This window comes from Vidua macroura, chromosome 8 (assembly GCF_024509145.1).
Source record: "Vidua macroura isolate BioBank_ID:100142 chromosome 8, ASM2450914v1, whole genome shotgun sequence".
In the NCBI taxonomy this organism is placed as follows: domain Eukaryota; kingdom Metazoa; phylum Chordata; class Aves; order Passeriformes; family Viduidae; genus Vidua; species Vidua macroura.
The window spans coordinates 27,819,375-27,833,296 of record NC_071578.1 but is presented as its reverse complement, the minus strand read 5'-3'; the positions used below and the strand labels follow the sequence as shown (position 1 = coordinate 27,833,296).

At 37.5% G+C, this 13,922-nt stretch overlaps 1 protein-coding gene across 5 annotated transcripts in view; it reads right to left on the bottom strand.

Moving 5' to 3' along the window:
- GRID1 (glutamate ionotropic receptor delta type subunit 1) overlaps window positions 1-13,922 on the bottom strand; it is a 484,393-nt gene that overhangs the window by 18,461 nt on the left and 452,010 nt on the right. For all 5 annotated transcript variants that reach the window (XM_053983939.1, XM_053983935.1, XM_053983936.1 and 2 more), the window contains exons 13-14: window positions 7,995-8,190; window positions 680-846 (exon numbers count right to left, since the gene is read on the bottom strand). In XM_053983939.1, coding sequence (XP_053839914.1) covers window positions 680-846; window positions 7,995-8,190 — 363 coding nt within the window. The remainder of the gene's footprint in view (window positions 1-679; window positions 847-7,994; window positions 8,191-13,922) is intronic.

Here is a 13,922-nt window from a genome sequence, read left to right as displayed (position 1 = left end):
CTCTAGTTATGCAGCTGGAATTTTGCTCCTTTTTATAAAGGAGAAGCAAGATGAGGCAATCTTGCTTCAGATCCCTGCCTGGAGCAGAGCCATGCGCTCACCTTCTTCTAAGGGCACACATGCCTGCACAGCCGTGTGTCTTCATTTCAGGCTGCACATTCACATGGACAAGAGATACCCAGCTGGTAGCTCAGAGATCACTAAACAGCACTGTTTTAGAGTCTTCTGGTCTTGTCAGTCCTATGCAATTCCCTGCAATTCTTGTTTCCCTGCACCATCATGAGTCTTCAACCAGTCCCTCCACCCTAAAGGACAACACAGGCCAGTGCTGCTTGCTTACTGCAGGGTGTGCACACACTGCTTCAGAGCCTGCAGAATGTGGCATGAGCTCAAGATGTCTCCTCAGTCTCTCCTCTACCTCTCACCGAGCTCTGAGGACATCAGCCCTCTGCCAGAGGCAGTGCTGTCTGAAGGTGTGAGGCCACACGTCACCTCCAGTCCCCTCTTCCCAAACCAGGAGCACATGGATTAGAAGGAGCAGCAGCTTTGTTGGAGCTTGAACTCTAACCTCTCTGCTGACATGTATTCATTGTTCCTAATTAATTAAGTGCCAAAATTAATGTGAACAGTTGTTGGCTATAGACAGAAATCCTATAAAATGAGCCTTGTTTCAGTTTACCTCTGGGAGAAAAGATCTCTGTAGGGACTTCCATGCTGGAGTGCTATCCCATATCCTTTGCTGCTGATGCTGTTTCCAATGACTGTCACAGAGCATTCATCATCTGTCAGTGCAGCATATTCCACTACTGTCACATCCCACAGGAAAGCATAATTTCCTTTCTTTGCCTGTAAATACAGCATGAACACGACACAGTCTAAACTAAACTGCATTTCTAGGTAGGACAAAACCTAAGCTAGCAAACAAATCTAAATCTTGTCACTATTCCTTGGTGGTATTTCATTAGGTCACTGTTTATATGTAGATCTTCAACATCTTAATAAATTTCTAGCAGTTTTCTCCCCCAGCAGGACATCACTTACTTCAGATTTTGCTAAAATATCTTCCTTTTTTTAAGTATGCACATAGGATAGCACAGCCATCTAGAAGTGTAGGTGAGGTTTATGTAACAGGTTATTAATTATAAATGAAAGCCATTGCTTTAGATGATGAAATTCAGTGCATATTTTGTAGGAGACATGGAATGTGACTGGTCCCATACATTTAAATGACAAGACTGGCATAGTATGAGCATTAAGTGATGAGCAGCACAGGCACCAAAATTGTAATTTTCCAGCTTTTCTCATATAAACATGTAAATAAACAAATTTCCCTTGCAAGTATACACAGCTGTACTGAGAGTTGTTAGTCCTGTAACAAAAGGCACACACTGAGCTGAAAGAGTTCCCTCTTTTCTTCACAGGTAAGAAGATTCACAAGCATGTACTACTATTTCAGTTTTGGGGTAACTATTGTTTTAACACACATCCATGCAGATATCTTTAAATATCAACTTTAATTGGGACTGAAACCAAGGCCTGCACACAGTGTATATAATGAATGTAAATCATCTTACTTAACACAAGACATAAGAAACATATCTGGATAGGGATTCAGTATAGTAAACTAAAATATCATTTTGTTGGTTAAAGTAACCATTGGTTGCCTAATATATTTAAGTAGCTGAAGTCTTGTATGTATTTCTTTATGGGAACTGACTCACAAAGCTCCTAGGGGAGCAAATGGCTGTAGCTCTGGCACAGAATTAGTTCATCCTTCCAATTCTTTTCTAAGCTCAGTTTTGAATTCACCTGTAAGTTTGTAAGACTCCATCAGTTATTTCATTACAATGGATTCCTCAGCTGAGCAAATAAGATGAGTTACTTCATCATAGTTTGAAATAAACCATACCTTTCTGAAGTCCCTTACAGTTGCTTACACATGACAATAAATCAAATGGGTGAGGTATCTTCTAGGAGGCAGAATTCAGGGAAACAAAGATTAAAATAATATTGCCTAGACGTTCGGTAAGGTACTTGCTGCAATCCACCTCTTTTCCCTGATTCCCTTTTATCTACATTGAGGCAAAGATCCACAAATTCATTTGCTTCTGGGTTAAAACAGAGTAGAAATGTTATATCCTTTCTCTTTGGTAAGATGTGAAAGAGTCTGTACACTGAACCCTTGGAAAATATTATTTTTATTACTCAGCCACATTGTGTTCCATGGTAAATAATAATACACAGGATTTTGCTACCTATTATAGGAACCTGTCAGCATTAAAAATAAGTCCTCAGGGGATCAAAAGCAGTAGCACTTGTTACTGTACACAGAATTTATTCAAAATCCATGATAATGAAAATCCTGCCTGATGGATATACTGAAATCAGACACCCTAGAAAGACCTGGCCTAATTCACTATGGTAAAATGTGTTTTACATTTCTCTGGGTATTTTTAACTTGGTTGATTGGTTGAATTTTTGTCTTCTTTTTTTTTGTTGTTATTTTGTTTGGTTTAGGGGTTTTTTTTTGCTTGGGATTTTTTTTTTTTTTTTTTTTTGGTGGTTGCTTTTTGGGGGTCTTTTGGTGGTATCTTCAGTTTAAAGAGCTGTATTTATCTTCTGTTCTTTCAGAACTGGTCAGCAAATCATCTTTTCACATTTACAATTTAGAAAAGAACACTGACAACACAATACATTCCTTATCTATCTCTTAGTAATACTTGAGGAACACGATGTTCCTCAAATATTTGATTTCTATTACAATGCACTGGCTAAAGAAAAGAAAACCACATTATTGAGTCTACTTTTCAATCCTCAGTTTTCTGTATGTTATCTTATATACAAGGGCTTTATACACTGACTTTCAATGCTGTTCAGCAGATCTTTTGTAAAGGTCTACTTCTCTTGTGTTTGCAGTGCTGCTATCCTAAATCACATCCTGCAACTGCAAATGGTCAATAAACCAAGTCTGCCAGATCTCTTCACATCTATTTTACATATTTTTAATGATACAAATCAGCCTATCCAATGTCATCACATCTGCAGAGCATTATTTCTCTGACAGCCTGATCGTTTTAGCATAATCAGGAGCCTGACTTTTAAACTCTTGCTTGTGCATATGTCTCAACCCCCAGAAATCCTGGGTGCAAGGCTGCGTCCCCTCCCTCTCTGATTGCCAAAACCAGAATCTCCAAAGATCCATTTTTCCTAAGGGAAGACTTAGTTCTTTCCAAACTTCTTCCACTTGTGAAATTTTCTTCCCTGAAGAGTGAAGACCTCATACTATTAGTGTGTTCGTTGTGTGGAAAGTTTTCTTATAACAAATGTTTAGTTGCTGTCTAAATTCAGCATCCTTCACTTCCCTGTTAATATCTGTTGTGACAGCTAAGCAGTATCATTTGTTCAATTTAGGGAAAAGCTGTCAAACTTTGAAAAACATATGTACAAGATACATAAGTGCACACATGCATGTGTGTTTGAAGTAGGCTGACTTTTTATATACCTTCACTAGGCAAGCAGTAAAAGCCAAATAAAATAAAACTGACATTTATTTTCAATGAAAAAATCTACCTCAAATTTTAAATGTAGTTTAAACTTTTTTCTTTTTTTTTTTTTTTTTTTAATGAAAGACTCCATGTCTTCATAGAGTCTTTAAGGGGCATGCCTGCCCCTTGACTTCCAGGCCATGAATGTAGGAAGACTGGTAAAAGGGCCTGTGCAAATGCCAGCTGAGAGCAGGTGAGATAGCTTGAGTAAAAAAAAAAGACTGAAATAAACACAGAATAATGAGCTCAAATTTATACTTCAGTCTTCTCATTGTACTTCATATTTTGCTCCTTTGCTATGGACTTACTGTGACTCTCAAAATACAGGCATGCTGCACAACAAACTAAAAATCACTTGGTTAAACTTTCAGAAACCTCTTTATCAGAAAGTCAGCCAAAGCAGCAGTCATTTATTCCACCCAGGTAGAACAACTACTTTGGCTTACATCAAGGACACCAGATTTATCCTTGGTTTAAGAGATTTAAGAAAACAGATTTAAGAAAAAAGAACCTCTGGGCAAAACTTATATTAAAAAATATTCTTCACAATCCTAAAATAGTTAAAAGGCCAAAGAAGATGGCTTCTAGACAAGACAAGGGCCACAAAGAAAATAATACTCCAGCAAAGCAGTAAACAACCCCATAATTCACTCTTCAGCACAGATGGAGATAGAGGAATATTGTTCAAAGGGTCCTGGCTTACTGATGGTTAAACAATGTTGCTTCAAAGAAAGCATGATAAGAAATAATAATAACATGAAAAAATATTGATTCCAGAGTAATCACTGATATATCTGCGATTTATCTGAAACTTTTGAAGAAGCTATCATACTTAAGACAGAAGTGCCAGAATAATGCAAAATTCATCATTAATTTACTGCTAGATCAGAGTGTCAGTGTAGCTGATCCCATTATATGGCTGGTACCACAGAAATATCAAAAAGTGACCTTTACATTGGCATTAGTGGAGTAGTTCAAAAAGACGGTTCAATAACATTTATTATCTATAAAAAAGTGCTTTGAGAGAAGCAACATAGTTCTAATAAAAAGAAGAACATGCCATTTGATCCTGTTGAAATGTTTCAAACATTAAAATAATTAAGGAGCCACTATAGGATGCAATAGATTCAGATTTAAGCAAGCATTTGCTTTTGCTTCAAAGGCTGATGGGTCAAGAAATGGAGAAATTTATGAAGCTCTATGAGAGCAATCACAATTTACAATATAAAATTCATTGTGGACAAAGTAGTTTCTAAAAAATCGTACTAAATGAACTTTTAAACTACTTCTACTCTCAAAATTAGAATGAAGAGGAGAGAAGATCATACTGATTTAGTGTTCAGTGATCATTAAGGAAGCAAAAAAGAGAATGAGAAAATTCTTACTGTGCTATTGCCTAAATCAATGATGCATTCTCATTTTGTGCTCTACTTGGTTTTGATCGCTTTTCATCAAAAGTGATACAGGAAGAAAAGAAAAAATTCATAGAAATTCTGGCACCAAATTAATTGGACAGGGGAACAAACAATCTCAACCAAAGCAGGGCTTTATAAAATGCAATAAGGAGTTTAATTCTCCTATCTGTATATATAGCAGATGCAGAATCACATGGGGATCATATTTTACTTCATTCTTTCAAAGCAAAAATGGGTGCTCCCAGAGGAAATAAAAAACACAAGTCATTATGTATGTTGGTGTAATCAATAATTACCCTGATTGCCAGTGGATGTAAAGCAAACAGTTCACTGAGATCCTGGCTGTAGAAACTTTCCTGTGACAGCATTAGTCTATCCTCATCTGTGAGAGTCCCAGACAGCTCAAAGTGGCAAAACAGCATTTTGTATGGACTGTGGTTTGTGTGGTTTCTGCTCCTGTGCTGTGCAGAGCTACTGCTAAATAGGAGAAGGCTTTCCATCTTCAATGACCACTTTCAACTACCTTGGGAATACAGCAAAAGCAACCTTCTCCCCACCACCCTCGGCTCTCAGGAGTCCTCCTCCTGTCACTTATGTGACACTGAAGTGCATTCCTGCCTTTTCCGTGGCTCTCCCAGTGCTGCAAAAGCTGTGCCTTGCCCATGGGAGATGGTCACTGTGGCTGCAGGGACCCTGCTGTGTCTGAAGAGACATCTCTGCCATGGCCACCAAATGCCATGAAAGCTCACATGACTTTCTTCCACTGCCATCCCTTTGTTTTCAGACAGTCAAAGCGTCGTGAAGTGGAGAAAGATAAATGGGATAGGGACAAACACCTGAAACACCTGTCTGTGGCACAAATAACCAGCACTCCCTGTTTTGCACTGAAGTGGCATGGCTTTGTTTGTAACTGCAGATGAACTGTGATACTGTCTGAAGAAAATGGAAAGGAGAAGGAGGGAAGAAAGAACAGTAGTGACTTTTTTCTTTTTTTTTGCATTGTTCCAGGCAAGTCCTCATTCAGAAAAAGGTTTTATGAATCTTTTTATGCTAGAGAGATTTAGAGTTCCCATTTCCTATGAAACACTTTTGTAAGGCACATTTACATCTCTTTCATGCAGCAGTATGTGTTTGTGGATGGAAACTCTCATTTCCTTGGCTGACATCAATTCTCCTTTAAAAAAACCCCAGAATTTCTAGCCATAATACTTGACATAAAAAACTTGTCTGTTTATTCAGAGAGTTCAATGAGCTAGGAAGAGTGACACTTTATAAACACAATAGTTTAGTTGACAATGTTATTAAAGCCAATTTATGTAGGTGTCTAATCAAATAGTGGCCTCGGTCATCTTTGGGGACTGAAGTAAAATTCAGTTGTTGACATTAATTGAATGAGCTGATCTAGTTATATAAAAATCATCCTACAACACTGAAATCAAACTTAGTATGAAAAGTTATTATCACATAGATAGGATGGAGCTGCCAGCTCCATACAGACAATATAATTGGTATTCTCAACTGCCTGCCAATCTACAGTTACATTTCTGGCTTAAAAAATGTAGCTATCATAAACGGCAGCATGCACTAGGCTTACAGAATAAGAGTATTTACAATTTCATGGATAAAGAGCATCCACTGCCATAAGAATGTTAGAAAAAAGAAAAGTAAAATACTGAATATTTTTCTAAGTTAAACTGTTTTACTATTGGCTTAAATGCTAGGATACATAGCAAAGTATTTAATGTCTTTATTTCTCCTCTAAATGCAACAAAAAACATATCAAAAGAGGGCTCATTTTCATAAAATGCTGAGCAGATTAAGGAAAAAAAAAAAAAAAAAGCCAACAACCACTGCAGACTTTGCTATTACCAGAGCTCTACCTTGTGCCCAAGAAAGAGAGGATTTTGGAGCTGAGGGCAGAGCGCTTTGGGGAAGCTCATCTGAGGGATGGGCAGGGTGAACCCAAATTTTGACTGAACACTTATATGCTAAGACAAGGGAGTGTCTGCATAAAGATTTTGTCCAAAAGTCAAGCAAAGAGTTGGGAATCTTTTGTTAAAGGAGTTTGAATTGGGAAATGGCATGGCTTGCCCAAACCATTTTATTATGTCCAACATACAAAAGCATAAAGAACTAGTAAATCAGTGTTTCACTGACAAGAGTATCTCTTATCAAACATTCAGTATGGTAATAAAAACTGTTAACTTGTTTTAGGGAAAAAATCAATAGAGAGATGAAGAGGAGGCTTTTCATTAAAGGAGCAGCACATCAAGGCTTTCAGCATGCATCCCTTCTGTGTAATGTACTGGAAATGTGTTTGATGTAAGGTACTGCCTGCTTTTGTTGAGATTCAGGATGGGAAGCAGAGGGGAGAGGCAGGCTATGAGAGAGTGGGCATTTGTAATGGCCAATACTCATTATCACAGGACACAGAACAAAGATGCAGCATCCTAAGCTGTTATGCATCAGTCCTTGAATACCACATTAATTCTCTGTTCCACAAAAAAAGGTGTCGTTTTATCTCAGAGAAATAACATTTTGGTAAAACACAGTGTGATGTGAATGCATTTTTCAAAGTCTGGAATAAACAAAGAAAAATCTTGCATTACATTTCTGTTTCAAGAGACATGAGTATGCATTCAGTGTATCCCTTAATTCTTACTCATGTTTCCAATCATGAACTCAGAAAAAAGAAAACCGACTCAAATGAGCAAAAGACAGGAGTCAGTACTGCATAATGAAAATAATTGCATCCAAAAAGGCATTATCAAAGCTCCCATGAAACTGAGAAACCTTATGACCAGATCCAAAGGACTTACATCCTGAAGACTTAGGCAGAGCTAAAGTACTTAAATTCAGAACAATGACACCAAAATATGATTCTTATCTGCCATCGAGGTACTAAAAGGAACTTTAAATAGGAACTTAGGGGGGTTTAAAATGACTGTAATTTCTTTCCTGTGACTTAACATTAACTGCATAGAAACAACATTGATACAGAAATTAAATGAAAACCCCTGTGATCCAGTCTTACCTTCCTGATGCCTTCAGAAGGGTTTGATACGCAATTATCTGCCCCATTATTCTTACTGATAGTCCTCCACAGTTCAGCAAATGTGTTATCCTGCTCCAAAGGGTTGGTCCCTTTTGCTTTAAAGTATTCATACACTGCTGAGTCCCTGACTGTACCATAAGAGATATCCATTTGTTTAGACAGATCCTGAAATGTTCTGAAATTCAAGCAATATTGAGAAATTAGTATTATGTAGTACATTAGCAAGACTTCATTAATTAAATGGTTTCTTTCTATGTCTGTCACTCATCAGAAAGCACCCTCACCAAATAACATTTCCATATTTCATTCCCCATCACAAAGAAAAGCCAAGTAGTTGTTTAATTGTACTGAGATCATATGATTTTAACTATACCCAAGCTCTTTCTCACGCAGGTGAAGATTTTTTTTTTTTTTGAGTGATAACATTCATGTCAAATATGCTACCAAGATTGCACAAGAATATAATGTGATAAAGACTTACCTGAACACAGGAAAAACTCAGATTATAAATCTAAACTTCCAGCCCCATCAACTTCATCAGAAATACCTCATAGAAATCAGTGGAATTAGTTTGCAGTTATACCAATGTTCCATCTGACTCCAAATCAATGTGAGTGTTTTAAACAAACAAAATCTTGCTTCCAATTTCCACTAAGTCTCTCTTGCTCTCTCTTTTCACAGCCCCTGGTAAAACAGGCATTTTTCATTCACACAGAGGCCTAACTTTCATTTACTCATCATATACAACTCTGGAAGTGTAAATGGGCCTCACCCCGAGTGGCTGTGAATGCACAATTTATTTTCAAATTGCACAGAATGTAATTCACTCCTGTTTTACAGCCTTTTCTGCACTGAAAGGTGTAAATCACTGCCTGCATCAATGAAAACCAGCCCGAGCTTCAAAACATTTAAGGTGGCATCACTGCCATCAGAAGCAGCATCCTGGCTGGGTTTTTCCTTCTCTCAGAGGTTCATTCCCATTCCTGTGCCTTCTTCCTTTGTCCTCAAGTATCACCTCTGTGCTGTGCCAGAGCACACATACACAACACACTGAAGACCCCACACAGCAGCAGGGACCAAACTGAATCTCATAAATAATGGCTTATTTTCTTTAAAATGCTTTATAAATGTGTGATTTCATATATTCACAACATGCTTCTGATATAACCAACTAGCATTGCTTGACATCAGTTAAACTAAAGCAATCCTCCCTGCCTCACCCCATTTCTTTTTCCCAAAAACAATCTTCCAGAAACAAAAACTTCCTGATGAATAAATCTGAAAGGTCACCTCCCCCAAACCTCCAGCTCCTGGAGCCACAAAAGCAGAACATTTTGGCTTTCAGCTTGTGCAGATTCCTTCACAATGCTCCTGAGGAGCCTTCTCTTGGCCCATGAGCCAAAGCTGTTTTCCACAGCTGAAGACTTGTCATAGACAATATTTTTCTGCCACCCTCTTCCCTGTTTCACTGGGGAGATGCCACTGCTGACACCTCACATGCCTGTAACATTCCCTGCTACACTATTTAAAGCAAAGCAATCTGGCCATATACACAATGCCCCATAAAAATACATAGAGAGCTCTTCCCTCTTCTCCCTCACATCACCCCCAGGCCTCCCAGGTTTAGCTGCAAAAGGCGCCTTTCTCTGGCACTGCTGGTGTGGGAGACCCATCCCCAAGGGCTGCCTCTGAGCACACTCCCTGCCCCAAACTCTTCGAACTCACAAGCTGCTTCAAACAGTTTAAGTGGTTTAAGTTCTTAAATTGTGTTAAGGACTTTTTATCATTTTAAGCTGTTAAGCAGCTTTCAGACTGTGTGAACAGTTTCTCTCTATATACATTGCACACTTGTGGATTTGGGCTAACTCTAGGAGTTCCACCAAACCCCAAACGATCCTGTTATTTCCCTAGCACTGTATATGGCAATTGATAAAGTACAAAACAAACACCCTGGAAGCTGTTGGAAATTCAAAATGCTAATGAAAAATGGAAGAATTTGTTCAGATTTTCTTTCTTTAACAATCCTGAAAGGTCTATTCTGCTTCCCTAAATATTTCCTGTAAATTCTAAGGAACTGTTTTTCCTCCAGTCTCGATCTACATGATTACATGCTGCATTTCGTTTTGTCTTTATTTCTTAAAGTAAATTTCATCATATCCCAGGGAATTGCTTAAGCCCCAGGAATGAATGATTTGACTGTTAAAAGACACATTTCTGCCTATAGGGCAAAGAAAGGTACTCAATATACAGGAGGGTCTTCTGTGGCAACCCTTTCCCACCAGGTGTAGTGTAGAGATTTTGGTGTGTGTAGGAAAGCATGTTGGGTAGAAGCATAGTAGCAGAAGTATGTTTAACTAATATACTTTAACACAGGTTTCAGCTGGTAACAGCTTTACAAATGCCTACTGCTGATATCACTATTCTGTTTGAAAGTTTGAACATGAGGATTTGGATAGTTAAAAAAAAATAATTAAAATTGCAATTTTAGTATTATCAGTATTTTCTGTTTTCCTTTATTGCCATGGAAGTTTTTACTCAGAAATGTGCATTTTGTTTTAGCTAAATTGCACTTTATTGACAATCAGTATTTTTATTTTAGCTAAATTACATTTTATTGACAATCAGTACTGCACAAAAGCACAGTACATGTTGCTTTACGAGCAGCACAGTTTCTTCAATTCTCTAAGCATGACAGGGCAGAGAGAGCAAATCTAGGCTTTAAATCAAGTGCTTGCAATAAACAGACAAGCATACAAGTGGCAGGGAGGGAAGCACAGTGTTGGCCTGGGTGTGGGAGTAAGGTAACCCCTTTAGCTGGCAGCATTTCCTTGGAACAGAAAATGTGGAATATTGTGTGTTCTAAGGATTTCTTGCAGTGCAATGTTTGATGCTTTGGAGCACTTATCCAAAAAATATATCTCAGAAATTATCCTAACAGGGAGTGGTCTCAGCCACTGTTCTTACTCTGTATAAAAAAATATCTCTGCTGTATTTCTGCACTGAAAGTGGAGGTGATGCTCAGCACATCCATGGCTAGAGAAGATGGCAAAAGATTTAGGCATGGTGGGCATGGGCACATACATAAATGATACTGGATGGAAATGAATTATCTCCTACTTTTTACAGGGTGAACTAAGATAATCACAAGAGTAGGTTTTAAACACTAGTTATTTTAACTTCCTCAAATTTGCCTTTGCCAGACAAAATCACTCAGTGCTACTTTTGAGATACTGGCTGTATCCTACAGTTGTGTCATTCTCTAAAGGCGGCTGCTGTCATTGTTCTTAAGCTTTATTTGTGCAACTAGCTGTGAGCTGGACCCATCTCCTTTAGCCACTCAAATTCTGGTCTTACTTTCCTATGGCAAAAATTTCACACATTTAATACACAAAATTATTTGCAACAAAAATGTGCAGCATAACAAGATGCCCCATTAACCTTACCATCTCAGTTATTGGATCTCACAAGCCATTAAAGGCTCTTTGTAAGTGTGATTAAAGATAAAGCCAGTAAAGCAGAAAAAGCCAATGTCCCTCACTCACAGGAGCACAACTTCAATTTGTAGATAAATACATCCATGGTGTGATTGCTATAATTGACAAGTATATGTAAACCAATTGATTTAAGTAAATGTATCTGCAGTCAATCTAAAATGCTGTCTTTTAAACCTGTGTTACCAGCAAAAATATTTAATGCCCATATTTATTTATGCCTGCTAAATGAAAGCAACAACTGATATGTATTTCCAGTAGAATTACAATTACTTCATGCAGAGTCACTGAAGACTGGGCTCTCTGCTTGTTTTGTTTGTTAGAAACTTACTGGCAAAAAACAAATGCTGCAGAAGAAACAGACAGGCAATAGCAGTATTAGCACTTATGATCAGACCACTAGAACTAATTGCCAGAATAAAAATACTGGTAAAGATACACTTTTTGGAGATGTTTTCTTACTTGCAAAAGCCTCGTGGAGCTGTAGATACACAGACTAAAAATATGCTGCCAGTATGGGTTTATTTTACTCTGTTGCTGCTATATGCCCAAGACTTCTGGATGAATAATAAGTGACAGACTAAACTTGACACCAGGTGCTTTGAGGTAACTGCTGATCAATTAACTGAGCTGGAGGCACCTGGATCATCAGATGTGATCAAAGTATTTTTCAAAAGAAAAACATGTTCCAGTCATTTCAAAAAAAGAAAAAAAATAAAATAAGTATATTTTTTTTTGTAGTGACCCTGAGATTTTTGCTCAATGCAGCATAATATTCTAGGTGATGGCTGCCATAAAGATAAAGTGTACCAGAGATGATGAGACTTTTTAAGCTGCTCTGCCTAAATGAAGTCTTAAAAATGCATACATAAAATGTATAGTACAAGTCCTACATTTCTATCTTTAAATGCCTCGAGGCTAATTTATTTTCTTTTAACCTTTTTTTTTCTCCAAAAGTTAAGAATTCATTAAATCTGCAGAATTAAATATAACTGCAGTTCCTAACAAGAACTGTTTTCTCCACACAATTACGTGAGTGGGAAAACAGTAAACCCAGTAAACTTCAAAGTAAAAACAGAGGAATCTGAACTGATTTGACAAGCTTATACCACTATTGTAAGCCTAAGAAACACCTATGAGCTACAACCTAGAACATAAAATCCTATCTGAAAGGAGATTTATTGGATAAAGTTATACCCAGTGGAAAGCAATGAGTTGAAAGAGAATTCTGCCTACTGTGAACTGCAGAAAAGTGCAGAATTTTGAGCCCTAAAATTGCTGAGACCTCCTCCTTCCAAGGGACAATTTTCAGTGACAATGAGAACAAATAAGAAAATGGTGTTAGTTGTTGCTGACCACATCAATCCACCCACGGAGAGATGAACTTGGAAGCCAAGCAAGCATTGTTAGATCAGATTGTCATATGTAGATGTCCCCCAAGAGAAAACAGTCTGCAAAGCTGAATCAAGGTTGAAGTGGTACTGAGGTGGCACAATATCTACATGAGCAGATCTTACCATTCAGAACCTTAGTCCTGATCTGAATTCTGATTAATTTTTATATCAATTTATGAATCTGCAAGGCAAAGGATTTGAGCCTCAGTCCATTGTTCACAAATGAACAATCTTTGGAACTCCTGTTTTAAGTAAAATTTATGAGTGGATAGGGTAAAGCTTGTCTTCAGACATCAGGAACTGAGTTCAAACTTTCACAAAAAGAGCTGGAACTTTCACCTCTACAGCTGGTCTACCCAGGTTGAACAGTTTAACTGGTTGAAGAGCTGAAAAAAAAATCCTTCTGTTATGGATATAAAGAACCACTAGGGGATGATAGTCTCATTGACTCAGAGACTTGCATGAAGAGTTTCACTGTGTTGCTAAATGCAAGATAAAAATACAAGCCCACTTAAAAATGGAAGAGAATAGCAGTTAGTGTCTCTAAACACTAGTGCAACTGATATTTCATGAGCCTTCAGCTGTACAAGAAGGGGCTGAACAATGAGGTAACATTACAACTGACCTATCTTTAGCACCTACAAGTCTAAAAAGTAAATATACTTTAAAAAAAGTATTATAACATAATTTGTTAGATTTTAAATGTTTGTTCCATGTAAATACTGGAATGTTGTTAGTGTGTGTTAAACTGGACATACAAAAACTAAAAGATGGGCTGCTTTAAAGATTATTCTTAGTGGGGCCAATAAAACTGTTCAAGGTATTCTTAGAATGGCCATAACCTTAGTACAGAGAATTAAAATGCAAACAAGTTTATCTCCACTTCTTATAACCTTAGATTTCAAAAGAACTGGGTCCATGATTTTCATCTGGGCGTCTCAGATTTTCTTTGAAATTATGAACAATTAAACTGAGCTCTTAAATCAATCCTTAAATTGTCAACTTCTCTATAGAGACGTGAT